Source organism: Macaca nemestrina, chromosome 9 (assembly GCF_043159975.1).
Source record: "Macaca nemestrina isolate mMacNem1 chromosome 9, mMacNem.hap1, whole genome shotgun sequence".
NCBI classification, from domain to species: domain Eukaryota; kingdom Metazoa; phylum Chordata; class Mammalia; order Primates; family Cercopithecidae; genus Macaca; species Macaca nemestrina.
In genome coordinates, this window is record NC_092133.1 from 78,323,248 (window position 1) to 78,337,452 (window position 14,205).

A 14,205-nucleotide genomic window follows, 5' to 3' on the forward strand; every position below is an offset into this window, starting at 1 on the left:
AAAATGAATAGAGGAATTATGGCAAAAGAACTGTTGATAAACATTAAATATGTTGAAAATATTAAATATTTCTAACTGTAGTAATAAGTAAAAATATTTCTGAGAATTATGTTTACAGAACAGAATGAAAATGTTACAAAGGATAGTAACATTGAAAAAATTTATCTGATACAATTTAGGACGAAAAGTGGAAGAGAAGGTGAGAGGCAGGATACATATGGTGAATTCTTCATCCTTTATAGCTGAAGGCAAAAAAATGCCACTTAATGGTGATGTATTAAATAACATAGCATAAACATACAAAGGCATAAAAATGTAGTAAAACAAAGTGTGTAAACAGTTAAAATTAGGTAATGCAATAAGAGAAGTGATTGGAGAGTAAGTGGAGGTATAAATTTTGTCAGTATTACAGTGAAAAGTCAGTAGATAATAGATAAAGAAAAAGAAATATCGGATTAAAAGTATTATATTGGCCAGGCACAGTGGCTCATGCCTGTAATCCCAGGACTTTGGGAGGCCGAGGCAGGTGGATCACCTGAGGTCAGGAGTTTGAGACCAGCCTGGCCAATATGGTGAAACCTCATCTCTACTAAAAATACAAAAATTAGCCGGGCATTGTGGCAGGTGCCTGTAATCCCAGCTGTTCAGGAGGCTAAGGCAGGAGAATTACTTGAACCCAGGAAGCAGAGGTTGCAGTGAGCCGTGATTGTGCTGCTGCACTCCAGGCTGGGTGACAAGAGCGGGACTCCGTCTCAAAAAAAAAATAAAAAATAAAAAGTATATCACATTGTATTTAAAAGATAACACAAAAGGTAATAGAAAAACCTGTGACCTTCAGATTATTAATAATAAATTATTAATAGTAACACAAACAGGCACAAAAAGAACGAAGTGAAATATTGAAGGAAAAAAAAACTAGTATCATCATCAGGCATACCAAAACACAATATAACTGATTCTGAAAATATCTACCATATTAATAAGGGCACTATTTATCAAATTTAGTAAGAAAGTTATTTATTTTCACAAGAAATCAATAGGAATGGATATCTATGCATCACATAACATAGACTCACATTCCGTAATGGAAAATCTACAGAAATTTCAGGGCAAAAGAGAAGAAAACATATTAGTTGCAGGAAACTTAATTCAGTGTGTGAAAACTATTAGTAAAAACTAGTAAGCAAATAGAAGACTGCTAAAACATGATTGATTTCAAAATGTTACATATCATTGTGTTTTTCTTCATTAAAGATATGTCTTCATAAATTCTCTAAAATTTTTAAAGTTTTCTCTTAAATTGGATTAATGGTTTCTGAATTAAGAACATTTAAAAAAATCTTTAAGAAACTGCTTTCAACTTTATCTTTCAAGTTTCTGTGCTATTCACACTTAGTCTTCACTGACTCCTACATGAACTGAAGCTCTAAGTGTAGGACTAAGAGCAAGTGTTAGAAATTTGGAGGCCCTACTACGGTAGGTCTCTCAGTTTTGTAAAGAATCAGATGCTCAGTTGGCTGGAAGGATAGAGAAAGGAAAAATAGAGTCCCTTTTCTCAAAGCCCCCAAGTCCAGCAGGGAAAACACACCTTATATATCATAATAAATAGAATATGCAAGATAAGCTCCAGTGTATGCAGGAGGAAAGGGACTTTGGTGGAAGCAGCTAAAAAGATCTTGTAAAAATATAAATTGGGTCTTATGATGCAAGAATCCAGCCTGTTTTAACATGGATTGGATGACTTACTTATTCAGAGACTTGGAACAAAAAATAGTGGATATGGATCACAGTTTTCTGTGATCGTTGGAGGAAAAATGTGACAAAATCCTATATGCTGTCCTTGGGATACCCTCCTGACATCCCCATTCCCTCTCTGTTGCTTGTGCTTACAGTAGAGATGGGTCTTCTCCTAACAGGCGCTTCTCAAATTCCAGATCTCATTTTTCTGTCTTCTCTTAGGTACCTCAGACTTCTGACCTTTTTTCTGGTTACTAATACAGACTTTCATTGTTTTTCTCTTTTTGCTGCATCTATAAATATTGTGATTTCTCAGAAATTTTGTTTTGTATGTGTTTATGAGACAATTGGCCAGATGAGGCTACAAGAGGAGACACAGGAGAGACTCAAGAAAATAAAGTATTTTTTACTCACAGGTCCTAGAGACAGGAGGCATGCCATACATGGCAACATGGGGAAGACCAGAGTGGTCAGGAGGCAGAAACAGGAGCAAGGTAAGTTGTAAGGCATGGCCTTTATTGGGGTTTCTGAGAGAAAGGTAAGGCAGGGTAGGATGAACAATTTAGGACTACTTTGAATAATTTCTCCAGACTTTGGGAAACAGCAGTGTTCTCTAGTTGCCTGGTACCTGGCCCTGGGTTGCTTAAGACAGAAGAATATTGTTTCCGGGGTATATGGGCAAGGTAACGGAAGTGTGGCTCTGGGTTGGTTAGTTTGCATGTCACAGCATGCTTCAGGCTGATCCCTTTTCTAGCTTAAGAATTGACTAGCCTTAGGCAAAGGCGATCTCTTCCCCAGTTAGAAAGATTTTCTAAGATATCAAAACATCACAAGGTACAGACAATTTAAATACACAATTATTTGCAATACAACCTTGTTCTGGGCCTTCTTTTCCCTCACTTCCTTCCTATCATGACTTTCCATTCCGTAGCCTAAAATGCCATCTATCTTCTAATGACTTGCCTGACATTCACTCTTGTGTATCTAACTGCCTCTTTGCCCCATGAATTTTCAAATATGTCCAAAACATACCTCTTGATTCTCCTCCCCACTCTTGCTTCTCCCCCAATCTTCCTTTTCAAGATAAATGGCACCATCAGGCAACCAGGAGCTCAAACCAGAAACCACTGGCTTCTTTAATTCCATTACCCTTCCTTTCCTATCCCACAACCACCTATTCACACCCACACTTAAGAACCTTTTAACCATCCACCCTTCCACAAAACTTGGTTCTTCTTTCAACATAAATCTCAAATTCGGCAACTTCCCTACACTTCTACTGCCACTGCCACCACCACCCTGCACCAAGCAAGCCACTTTCATCTTACCCCTTTTCTGTCACAGTACCCCCCCATCATATTCTACACGTTTATACTCCTAGCTGCTGTACAAACCATTTTTGATTAATATTGGTAAAACAAACTATATCACTCCCCATCTCAAAGCCATTCTCACTGATTTCTAGCTGTATTGAGGATGAAACATGCAAACCTTACCAGGGTCCAAACGCCTTCCCAGCATAACCTGTTCTCTTCTCTGTTTTTTCCAACATAATTTTTTTCACTCTTCTTTCCTCCGCAATTCATTACGCTCCAATACCAATGGTCTTTTATCAGGTTCTGGAACCGTTTTCCTGGTCTTGATTTAAAGGAAATTTAATTAAATAAAGATCTCCATAGAAAAACTGTCTCTGTCTACTCTGTCTAAATTATTCCCTTCCTATAGTATTTTCCATTTCAGCAGTTTGTTTCCTTCAAAGCAGCTGATCACTGTTTCAATTATATTTACTTGTGACCTTATTTTGTGTTTTGTCATCTGGACGTTATGTTCCAGGAGAGTAGGGATAATATGAGTAGTTTTCTCACCATCAGATCTCCAGTTCCATCACAGAGTGGTAACATTATAGGCACTCAAGGGTAGGAACATACAGGACATACCCAATAAATCATTGTTGAATGAATGATTTAAGTTCAATTTGTTACGATATTTTATTCAAAATAGGGCAATCATTATCAACAAAACATGAAAGAGAAAAATGAGAGAGAACCACAACAGGGACAGCATCGTAAAAGTTAACTGGGATTTGGGCTTCCATTAGTGGTCTCAGCTTACTAAGATCTTTATACCAAGTCAAGTCAGGAGAGGCTGGAAAGAGAGCTGAGATGGCTGGCTGGCAAGGCTGTCTCCACTTCACCTTACCTGCCGTGGCTGTGACCATGCTATGCACGGGTCTCAACTAATAACTTTTTTCCTTCAGCCGTGCTTGTCATGTTACTCTGTAATCGGGATGTGTTTATATTTCTTATTTTGGCAGAAACACTCAAGAGAGGGGACTTGATTTCAGTCTCAACTTACAACTGCTCTCTCCAATAATTTTTATGTGTGAAATATCCTAATTAGACTCAGTGTCTTCCTTGCATTCCCAGCAACTTGAGTGACAGATAATTCTATTAAATGTGGGGAGCAATGAGTTGGGCAGGGGTTAGCGAGCGATGGCCTGAGGGCCAATCCAGCCTGCCACTTGTTTTGGTAAGCAACAAATTTTTTGGAACACAGCTGCACCCATTCATGTATGTATTGTTCATGACTGTCTTCCTGCAAAAATATTAGCCCTGAGTTGATGGATATTGATGGTGGAGTCCACAAAGTTGAAAAATAACTTCTCTGCCCCTTTACAGGAAAAGTTTGCCAACCTCTGGACTAGAGTATGATCTTCTTTATTCTGAGCCTTAGATACAGTATTAGGACAGTTTAACTATTTTTCTAACATCTCTATTTATACATTATGAATTAATTTTGGGGAAAATTGGATTTTGTTTACATCTTCCAGTATCATTTAGTTCAGACCCTATTATGTTCCAGGCATTTACTTAATTGATAAAGAAAGCTTTTGGTGACCTTTCCATCCCAAGTAATCTCCCATTGCTCTTAAGGCCTGTATTGTTTTACCACCCATAGCACTTTATCTCTCATAGAGCTCTATCTCACCTGGTGCTTTATCTCCCGTAGCACACAGCATTTTGACCTTGTATGTGAATCATGTATGTGCATGGCTAATCTAGCCTACCGGGTGGCATTGTGTAAAGAAAATTGTATTTCGAGAATGACAGATTGCTAGGCTCTGAGCTGCATAGTAGTTGGGATTGTGCCTCTTTTGCTGACCTGGAAACTTGTCCAGTGTGTGTCACTTGGTAGACGTTTTGTCATGCATGAATGAGTCCGCATTGTGCCTCTACATTAATAGAGATTTGCCTCCTTGCTTTTTGTAGATGACAATAGAACTGGATCTATGATGAGCATTATGTAGCATGCCCCATCCGTGCCAGACATACACACAGACACACACAGACACACACACACACACACACACACACACACATACCTTACTCTCAATAGTTTCATGTGTCCACTGTTTCTAATCAGTAAATTGAGGGTATGTCTGGACACTGTACTTTTACAGTTAGACGTTAGACTCTTAACTCTCATTTACCAAAGAACTTTGAACAAGATACAAAAGATGACCTTTAATTTCCTCATCTTTTAAATGTAGCTAATCACAGCCACCTTCCAGGACTGTAGTAGAAGTAAATGAGATCGCAAGCACGACTGGAAGGAGCTGGCACAGCCCATAACTCACTGGAAGTGGTCAGTAGAGGTCAGTTTTGTTCACAACCAAGGCCTGTGACTTCCACTCCAAACTGCTAAGGGAAGCCCTGCTTCTCAGTTACTTGAATTATAGTCTCTAGGAGTATGAAAGCCAGGGTGCTCCTTTAAATTTCCTGCTCCCCGTGATTTCTGATCCCCTCATTCAGTCTTTGCCATCCTTGTACATTGCATTACAATCTGCCACACTGTGGAAGCCAGAACTCTGAGTCATTATTGCTGTTTCCTACATCCTTAAGGCCTCAGAAATCTTTACTCCGTCCACTTCTCACTTAGTTTCTCAGTCATCTGCTTAACCCAAATGATGATTTTCTTTTCCCTGGTCTGATTGAAAAATCTTCGTCCTGGCTGCCCTCTACCTCCTTCTCCATATGAAAACTAGAACTCTTTTTTTTAGTTTGAGACAGAGTCTCGCTCTGTTGCCCAGGCTGGAGTGTAGTGGCACGATCTGGGCTCACTGCAAGCTCCACCCCCAGGCTTCACGCCATTCTCCTGCCTCAGCCTCCTGAGTAGCTGGGAGTACAGGTGCCCGCCACAACGCCCAGCTGGTTTTTTTGTATTTTTTATAGAGATGGGGTTTCACTGTGTGAGCCAGGATGGTCTCGATCTCCTGACCTTGTGATCCACCCGCCTTGGCCTCCCAAAGTGCTTGGATTTCAGGAGTGAGCCACCGCGCCCAGCCTAAAAAAAATCTAGAACTCTTAAACACATATATCAGACAATGTGTTTTCAAAAACTCCTAATGATTTCCCATGAAGACTGACATGATATCAAATCCCTATGCAGTGGTCTACAGGCTGTCATGGAGATGCCTCTAAATTAATTGCATATCTTGGAGTTTGTTCACAGTATACCAGGCTCAAGGTCCCATGAACTGATGTCTGTAGCTTTAAAGACCAAATTATTTTCTGCCTCTGCACTTTTGAACGTGTTATGCCTCCTCCTTGTAAATCTTTCTGCCTCTCTTCACAAAGGTCATTTTTATATCCATCAGGTGTCAGTTAAAATTATGCTGTTGGAGATCTCCATGAATACTCTGTTCTTTTTGTCATTCCTTTTCTTGGAGTCCTGTTTTTCCTGCTTATTCTTACAACAATTTGTAATTTTATAGATGGATAGATAGCAAGCATTTACTTATTTTTGTCTGACATTCCTATTACTTTGTGTACTCTGTGAAGGCTGAACTATGTCTGCTTCATTCATTCATTGGTATATGCTCAGCCCCAGTGCATTTTTTTTGCTATATAGTAGTGCTTAATATATTATTCTTGAATGAATCAATCATTCAATCAATCAACAATACTTTTAGGCAAATTTACCTCTCCCCAGCATATTTTCCTCTGAGTATAAATGGCTGGCTGAAATTCTGGCCTGTAAATAGAAATGTATATTTTCTAAGAAGACTGTGAATATAACAATGATTTGAAAAATGAACATAGGTTCTTACATGACTTTAAGAAGATAAGATCCTCTCAAGATGATGCTTTTCCCAAATCTAGTAACAGGACAAAGTAAAAGCATTTTATTGCTTTATTCTTTAACATTTTAATTTTCAAAGAGCTTGGAGAATTCTCTTTGAGGTTTAGTGCATGGCAAAATGTAATAAGAAAAAGTGTTGGTTTCAGGTTACAATTTGTAAAAGAAACATGTTAAGATATCTTTCGGCAATCTCAGTATTTCTCTGTAATCTTAAATTTGAAGATACTGATTTTAATATATTGGTAGTAATCTTAAAGTTAATATTCCACTTTAGCTGCACATCTCAAAATGATATACAAAACAAGGATTTCGATTTTAATTGGAATTATAAAATGCTTTTACAAAGCCTGAATTTACCCATAGCTCTTGAATATTCCTTTTGTAATGTTGTTTTCCCATTTTAGAATTCAGCAAAAGAAACTTGAATTCAGACTACATTCTAAGCATCAATAAGGATAACAATCCTGTAACACAGACAAATATAAATGCCTGTTCTAAAAAAGCTTAAAAAGAAAAAAAAAGTCCTTATTGAGTACGTAAAATATCAAGTTTTTGCTCATTAAATCATTATCCATGAGGTGACAACTATTATCTCAATTTTGCCAGTGGAGAAAGAGTCATACAGAAAAGTCCCTTGTTCAGTCACATTGGTAGTAAGTGACTGTAAGGATTTGATTGCAAGTTTCTTAAACATCAAAGTTCAGGTTCTTTTCGTTCCTGATTGCCTTCTGACTTTTTGCATCATCCAGTTCTTTTTCTTTCTCTACCCCAACACTTTTCCCCATTCTCCATTCTCTTTCCCCTACAACCTTGAGAAAACCATTCTAATTTATATAATGTGTACATTTGGATTTGTGTGTGTTCTTACATGTATTTTTTTTGTTTACTTCATGCTAGTTTCCACTTTTATGATTTTTTTTTAATTTATTTATTATTATTATACTTTAAGTTGTAGGGTACATGTGCATAACGTGCAGGTTTGTTACATATGTATACTTGTGCCATGTTGGTGTGCTGCACCCATCAACTTGTCATTTACATCAGGTATAACTCCCAATGCAATCCCTCCCCCCTCCCCCCTCCCCATGACAGGCCCCTGTGTGTGATGTTCCCCTTCCTGAGTCCAAGTGATCTCATTGTTCAGTTCCCACCTATGAGTGAGAACATGCGGTGTTTGGTTTTCTGTTCTTGTGATAGATTGCTAAGAATGATGGTTTCCAGCTGCATCCATGTCCCTACAAAGGACACAAACTCATCCTTTTTTATGGCTGCATAGTATTCCATGGTGTATATGTGCCACATTTTCTTAATCCAATCTGTCACTGATGGACATTTGGGTTGATTCCAAGTCTTTGCTATTGTGAATAGTGCTGCAATAAACATACGTGTGCATGTGTCTTTATAGCAGCATAATTTATAATCCTTTGGGTATATACCCAGTAATGGGATGGCTGGGTCATATGGTACATCTAGTTCTAGATCCTTGAGGAATCGCCATACTGTTTTCCATAATGGTTGAACTAGTTTACAATCCCACCAACAGTGTAAAAGTGTTCCTATTTCTCCACATCCTCTCCAGCACCTGTTGTTTCCTGACTTTTGAATGATCGCCATTCTAACTGGTGTGAGATGGTATCTCATTGTGGTTTTGATTTGCATTTCTCTGATGGCCAGTGATGATGAGCATTTTTTCATGTGTCTGTTGGCTGTATGAATGTCTTCTTTTGAGAAATGTCTGTTCATATCCTTTGCCCACTTTTTGATGGGGTTGTTTGTTTTTTTCACTTTTCAGCTCACATTGTTGTGTTAGCATATAGTCTATCACTTCTCATTCCTGCATAATTCTTTCCAGTAATGGAAAACTGGTTTTCTTCTAACCCTCTACCATCATAAATGACTCTGCAGCTAAAGTATATATTTTCACATAGACTTATGCAACTATTTATTTGAGCTATATAGGATACAGCATATATCTAATTATGAATTTCCTCTGTTATAGGGCCTATGCCACTTATTTTTAATGCATTATTTTTAGGTTACACCATATTTATGTGTATGTGTGTATGTGTGTGTGTGTGTGTGTGTGTGTGTGTGTGTGTGTGTATATATATATATATATTTTTTTTTTTTGAGATGGGAGTCTTACCCTGTTACCCAGGTGGGATCACAGGCATGTGCCACCATGCCTGGAAAATTTTTGTATTTTTAGTAGAGACAGGGTTTCGCCATATTGGCCAGGCTGGTCTCGAACTCCTGACCTCAGGTGATCCGGCTGCCTTGGCCTCCCAAAGTGCTGGGATTACAGGTATGAGCCACCTCTCCTGGCCAGGTTACACCACATTATCTAAAGATTTTTCTGTGTCTTTACAACCGTTTTTTTCTTTGCCAATTTAATTGGTGTAAATGATATTTATTGTTGTTTTAATTTATCTGATTACTAATTAATTTAAGCATCTGTTTACCTATTAGCATTATTAGTTTGTCGGTCTTAAATATTACAAATATCCTTCCTCATTCTGTAATCTATGATTTTTTTTTTTTTTTAATCAGCATCCATTGGGATGCCTAAGCCGGAAATGTAGGCATCATTCTCTCTCTTTTTTTTTTTTTTTTTTATTATTATACTTTAAGTTCCAGGGTACATGTGCACAACGTGCAGGTTTGTTACATATGTATACATGTGCCATGTTGGTGTGCTGTACCCATTAACTCGTCATTTACATTAGGTACATCTCCCAGTGCTATCCCTCCCCCCTCCCCCCTCCCCACAATAGGCCCCAGTGTGTGATGTTCCCCTCCCTGTGTCCAAGTGATCTCATTGTTCAATTCCCACCTATAAGCGAGAACATGCGGTGTTTGGTTTTCTGTTCTTGTGATAGTTTGCTGAGAATGATGGTTTCCAGTTGCATCCATGTCCCTACAAAGGACAGAAACTCATCCTTTTTTATGGCTGCATAGTATTCCATGGTGTATATGTTTTCTTAATTCAGTCTGTCACTGATGATCTATGATTTTTTTTTTGCTTATTTTTTGCTGCCTTTGCTTTAAAAGTTCTTTACTTCCTCCAAGTCATAAAGTTATTTTCTCATGGTTTTTTCTTACATCTGTGGGTTTACATTTTAGATTTAGATTTTTATTCCACCTTTGTATCTGCTGTTAGCTTAGTTCCAGTTTTATTTTGATATGTAGTGTGAGCCAGTATTTATAGTACGATCTATTAAACAATGAAATAGTTTAAATATTTTTGTGTTGTATTCACAAAAAGAAACTTATTTTTAACTTCTAGAGAAAGAAAAGTGACACTTAATATTATAATGCTTTTCCCATAATAGAGAATACTGGCATTTGTTAAATGAGTGCAAGTCATATTTTATGTCTGTTTTGAATTTGATCAGAAAAAGTTTTTCCTATTTGTACGAGTCTGTAAAGGCACATTTCCTTTTGTTCTTTCTGCTTTAGCCTAGAGTTCTCATTGGAACTGACATGACATAGGATTTTACGTTAAATAATTAAAGGAAAAATAACACTTCTTCCCCCCCAGCAATTAATATACCACTATCGATATATTATATGATTTTATCAGTTTAAATGGAAAACTGAAATTAAAGAGAAATTCTCTATTAAAGATAATTTATTTGAATTGGTTAATTATATGCATTTGGAACAAAAAAATGATCATTAACAGACTTCTGTCTTTTCCAAATACGAACATGAAAGTGTAGATTTCAGATACGTAAAGATGCATGTTTTATTATAGCATTATATGATTTTAATAGAATTATTTTCCACTAAATGATGATTGCTTAAGAATTTTTGAAGAATGGAAGTTTTGAAGCATGAGCTAGAACTGAAGGGAAGATGAAGACTCTGAAATGGTTCCTAATTCCATTAGGGGAAAAAGACTTTTCAGTCAGTCACTCGAGTGTCCACAGAGAAATGTCTGATGCTATTTCAGGGGACAATCTAGTGGAGGAAGATGGCCTCAAGTGAAATGCTTAGTTGATTATGTAGTTCGTTCCAGAATAAATAGGCCATTTACTTTGTCTGAAAGTTCAACAGATTTGGATTTCAGTCAAATGGAATGGCATTAGATCTTTCTTTATGAATGTTGATACAAGTGTGTTTAAACAAGACTTCTGTCAGTTTTTATTAATAATATTCTTATTGGTTCAGTTTTCTTCTCCCTCGTTTGCTCAATGCTCTAATTTTGTGGAGGTCATTTTATTTTTGACAACATTATGACATCGGCAAGTAGAAGCCTCTACGATTTTTTTTTTAAAAAAACCCTGTTACAATGTTTTATTCTTATAATTTTGTAACTTTCTTAAGCAAATGCTGTGGAGACAAACTGTAAGAGGAAACGTTCTTTTTAAGGGTGCACACATTTTGGAGATGAAATTCCTTGAGTTTTTGGGAGAAAATAAGACACCTGCTGATTCTCTGAGCTAGAATAATTTATACTTTTCTATGAACATTAGAGAAGTGATATACTTTAAGGAGTGAGGACAAAAAATTGCCAAAAGACAACACTGCATTTGAATTATAGATGGCATCTAAATGATAAAATGTATAAAAATAACACTGAAAGATAATTTCTTTGTCATAACTGAGAGGGGAGCAGTAGTGTATAGGAGAGTTTGCCACACAGAAGATCAAATTTCAGCTCTGACATTTCCTACTTTGAGAATCTAGCTGAATTACAATTCTAAGCTTGTGTCCTTATCAGTAAAATGTCTGTATCTGACAGTATGCAAGGGGTATCTTTTGCGCCTAGCTTAACTGGGCCCTCAGCTATTAATTTTTTTAATTTTTCCTTCTGTCCTCTATCACCATTCCCAGATTCTTACACTAAGGACAACTAAGCTAAACATTAACCATAAGGAAGACACATTGTTTATTTTATTAATAGCTAGTTTAACACATAATACATTTTAAATTGTCTGCCTATGACTAATGGTAAAAGAGGTAAGTCCTTATTTCTTTAGAGAAGTAAAATAATTGTCATTTATTTACAGTGATCTTGTAATCTTTGTTCTTTTGTGGTGGTTACTAATTATATCAGTGTCAAACTAATTATATTAAGTAATGGAGGTTAAATGCCCCCAGTTATTTAGAATACAAGAATGGAATATTTTGGCATTAAAGAATGACTTTTCTTTTGGAAGTACATTGCAAAGTCTTCCTAATATACATATTTGTCAATTACCATCTGTGTAAAGCAACAGATAGCTGCTCAGTAACATTTCCTGGAGTGGACTGGAAGGATCTTTCTCACCATATGACTCTGAGACAGTTAGAAACCCACCAAATTGAAGATTATTTGATGTAAATTCACAGCACATACCTGGCTGATACAGTTTATATTAACATGTTTCTTCAAAGAAACAATAAGCTCTTTTTTTCAATAAGGAAAATATTTTTATCTGGGAAAAACTGTACAACATTTATACAGTGAATGATATTCTTTTAAAATAATTTGTTGTAAGCCTTTCCTAACAGTGGGATGCGAAAAACTAGAACATGTGCAATACAAGTGATATTTTAAGAAGACACTCAGAAATGCAATCCAACTTCAATTGTGGATGTCCCCCGTTTTGTTTGTTTTCTACGTCTGGAATTTTCTTGTCATAAAATTCTAAATTATTTAAGGTGAATATCCTTTGCAAAAGATAGTGTCTAAATTATGTCTCCAGAAAAGTTAGAAACCTGCAGTTTCAGGAATATTTTTATTGAGTACCCATCAAGGGCCAGAAAATGTATTAGGGACAAAGAACTTTTCTGTAAATAGAACAGACAACGATATTTGCCCCGCTATTGGGCTTGTATTTTCCCTTTGAGTAACCACTATGTGCTAAGTGAAATGTAGTCAATTTAAAATGATTTATTTATAAAATAATAAGAAAAAAGTCATTTATAGGTACAACATTCTTTCTAGGGAGTGCAGAAGCTGAAGTTATTGTTTAGCTGAGACCTGGAGAGGTTTGCATATTCAAAATTGGGGAAAGAACTAATTACTTGTATTGTAGAAGAAGACGTTGGAATTCTTGTGGAGGAGATTTGGTGGAGAGAGAGGGTGGGAGTGTGAGAGAGAGTAAGAAAGAGAAAGTGAAGTACATGTGTTTTCCAAATGTTGTGTTTCTGTACATCGCAGCCAGGGAACCCATTCACCACCCATCTGGCCACTTCTGCCTTATTTACAAATTTTGATTTGCTGGAAAGGGAAGTCTACTGGCGAATGCGCTGTCTGTTTCTCAATGATACTCCTTGCCTGAGTTTCTACCTACAGTCTGAGCCTTTTGAACAGAAAATGTTAAAGACTTCCCTTTACGGATCGTGCTTAAGCCTGAGGTTGAACCTACTTGATCCTTAAGAAAAGCAAACAAAGCAAAACTCTCAAACAGAAAGCATTGCGTACTTATTTCCTCCTACAAAATTTTCTTGCGCACTGTGTTGAAGGGGCTTTGCTGAGCTTCACACATTTCCTTCATACAACTTTTACTGCATGTAAAAGAGACCCACTCCAAAGTTAAAGTCATTTGTTGTCAGAAGAGGAAATCAAACCAGAAGTAAAAATACTGGATATGTGAAAAATATAACAGCCTTCTAGTAAATATGCAAAAATCAAAATATGCAAAAAATCAAACAGCCTTCTAGTAAATGCAAAGCCTTCTAGTATTGGAAACGTGTTCATTACTGATAACTAGAAATATCTCTAATAGCAGAAAATAAACAGAAAATGGAGAAGACATAATCAAAGAAATGATAAAAGAAAATGTAACTTAAATTTACAATATAAGTGCCCAACACAATTTAAAATTTAAAAAAGACAAGCTGAAGGCACATATTTATGAAAATTCATAATACTAGGGTTAAAGACAAAAATTTTAAGGTTTTCAGATATAAAGATTAAGTGAAATCCTAATGATTAGTACTCAGAATGACTTTACACTTTTCAACAATATTCCTAGAAATTAGAAGAAATTTCAGCAATGTATTCTTATTCTGAAGGAAAATAATTGTCTTTCAGTCTGAATTGTCATGATTATATAAAGTTTAAGTAAATAAGTTACCCCAACTTTCCCATAGTTAATTTTTTAAAGAAACATAGATCTTGACTTCCAGCTACTACACAAATTTTTAACTTTGAGGTAACTGCTAACTGAGCTCTGATGGTAAGTAAAATTTATATTTCTTTTCTTTTGGGTACAATAGCTATATCATTATACAGAAAAGGAGAGAAATTGCTACGCAAGATTTAGTGATATTTTCAAGGATAGTCTTTAATAGGAGAAATTTCCACTTGAGGTAAAGATCTGCCTGGAAATT

General features: G+C 36.4%; 1 protein-coding gene across 16 annotated transcripts in view; it reads left to right on the forward strand.

Annotated features, from left to right (window-relative positions):
* Positions 1 to 14,205, forward strand: part of LOC105469857 (neuregulin 3) — a 1,123,162-nt gene that overhangs the window by 357,457 nt on the left and 751,500 nt on the right. For 8 of the 16 annotated variants that reach the window (XM_071069819.1, XM_071069824.1, XM_071069820.1 and 5 more), the window contains exon 2: positions 2,154 to 2,231. The exons of the other annotated variants lie outside the window; for them this stretch is intronic. In XM_071069819.1, the coding sequence (XP_070925920.1) occupies positions 2,154 to 2,231 (78 nt within the window). The remainder of the gene's footprint in view (positions 1 to 2,153; positions 2,232 to 14,205) is intronic. 16 annotated transcript variants of the gene reach the window in all.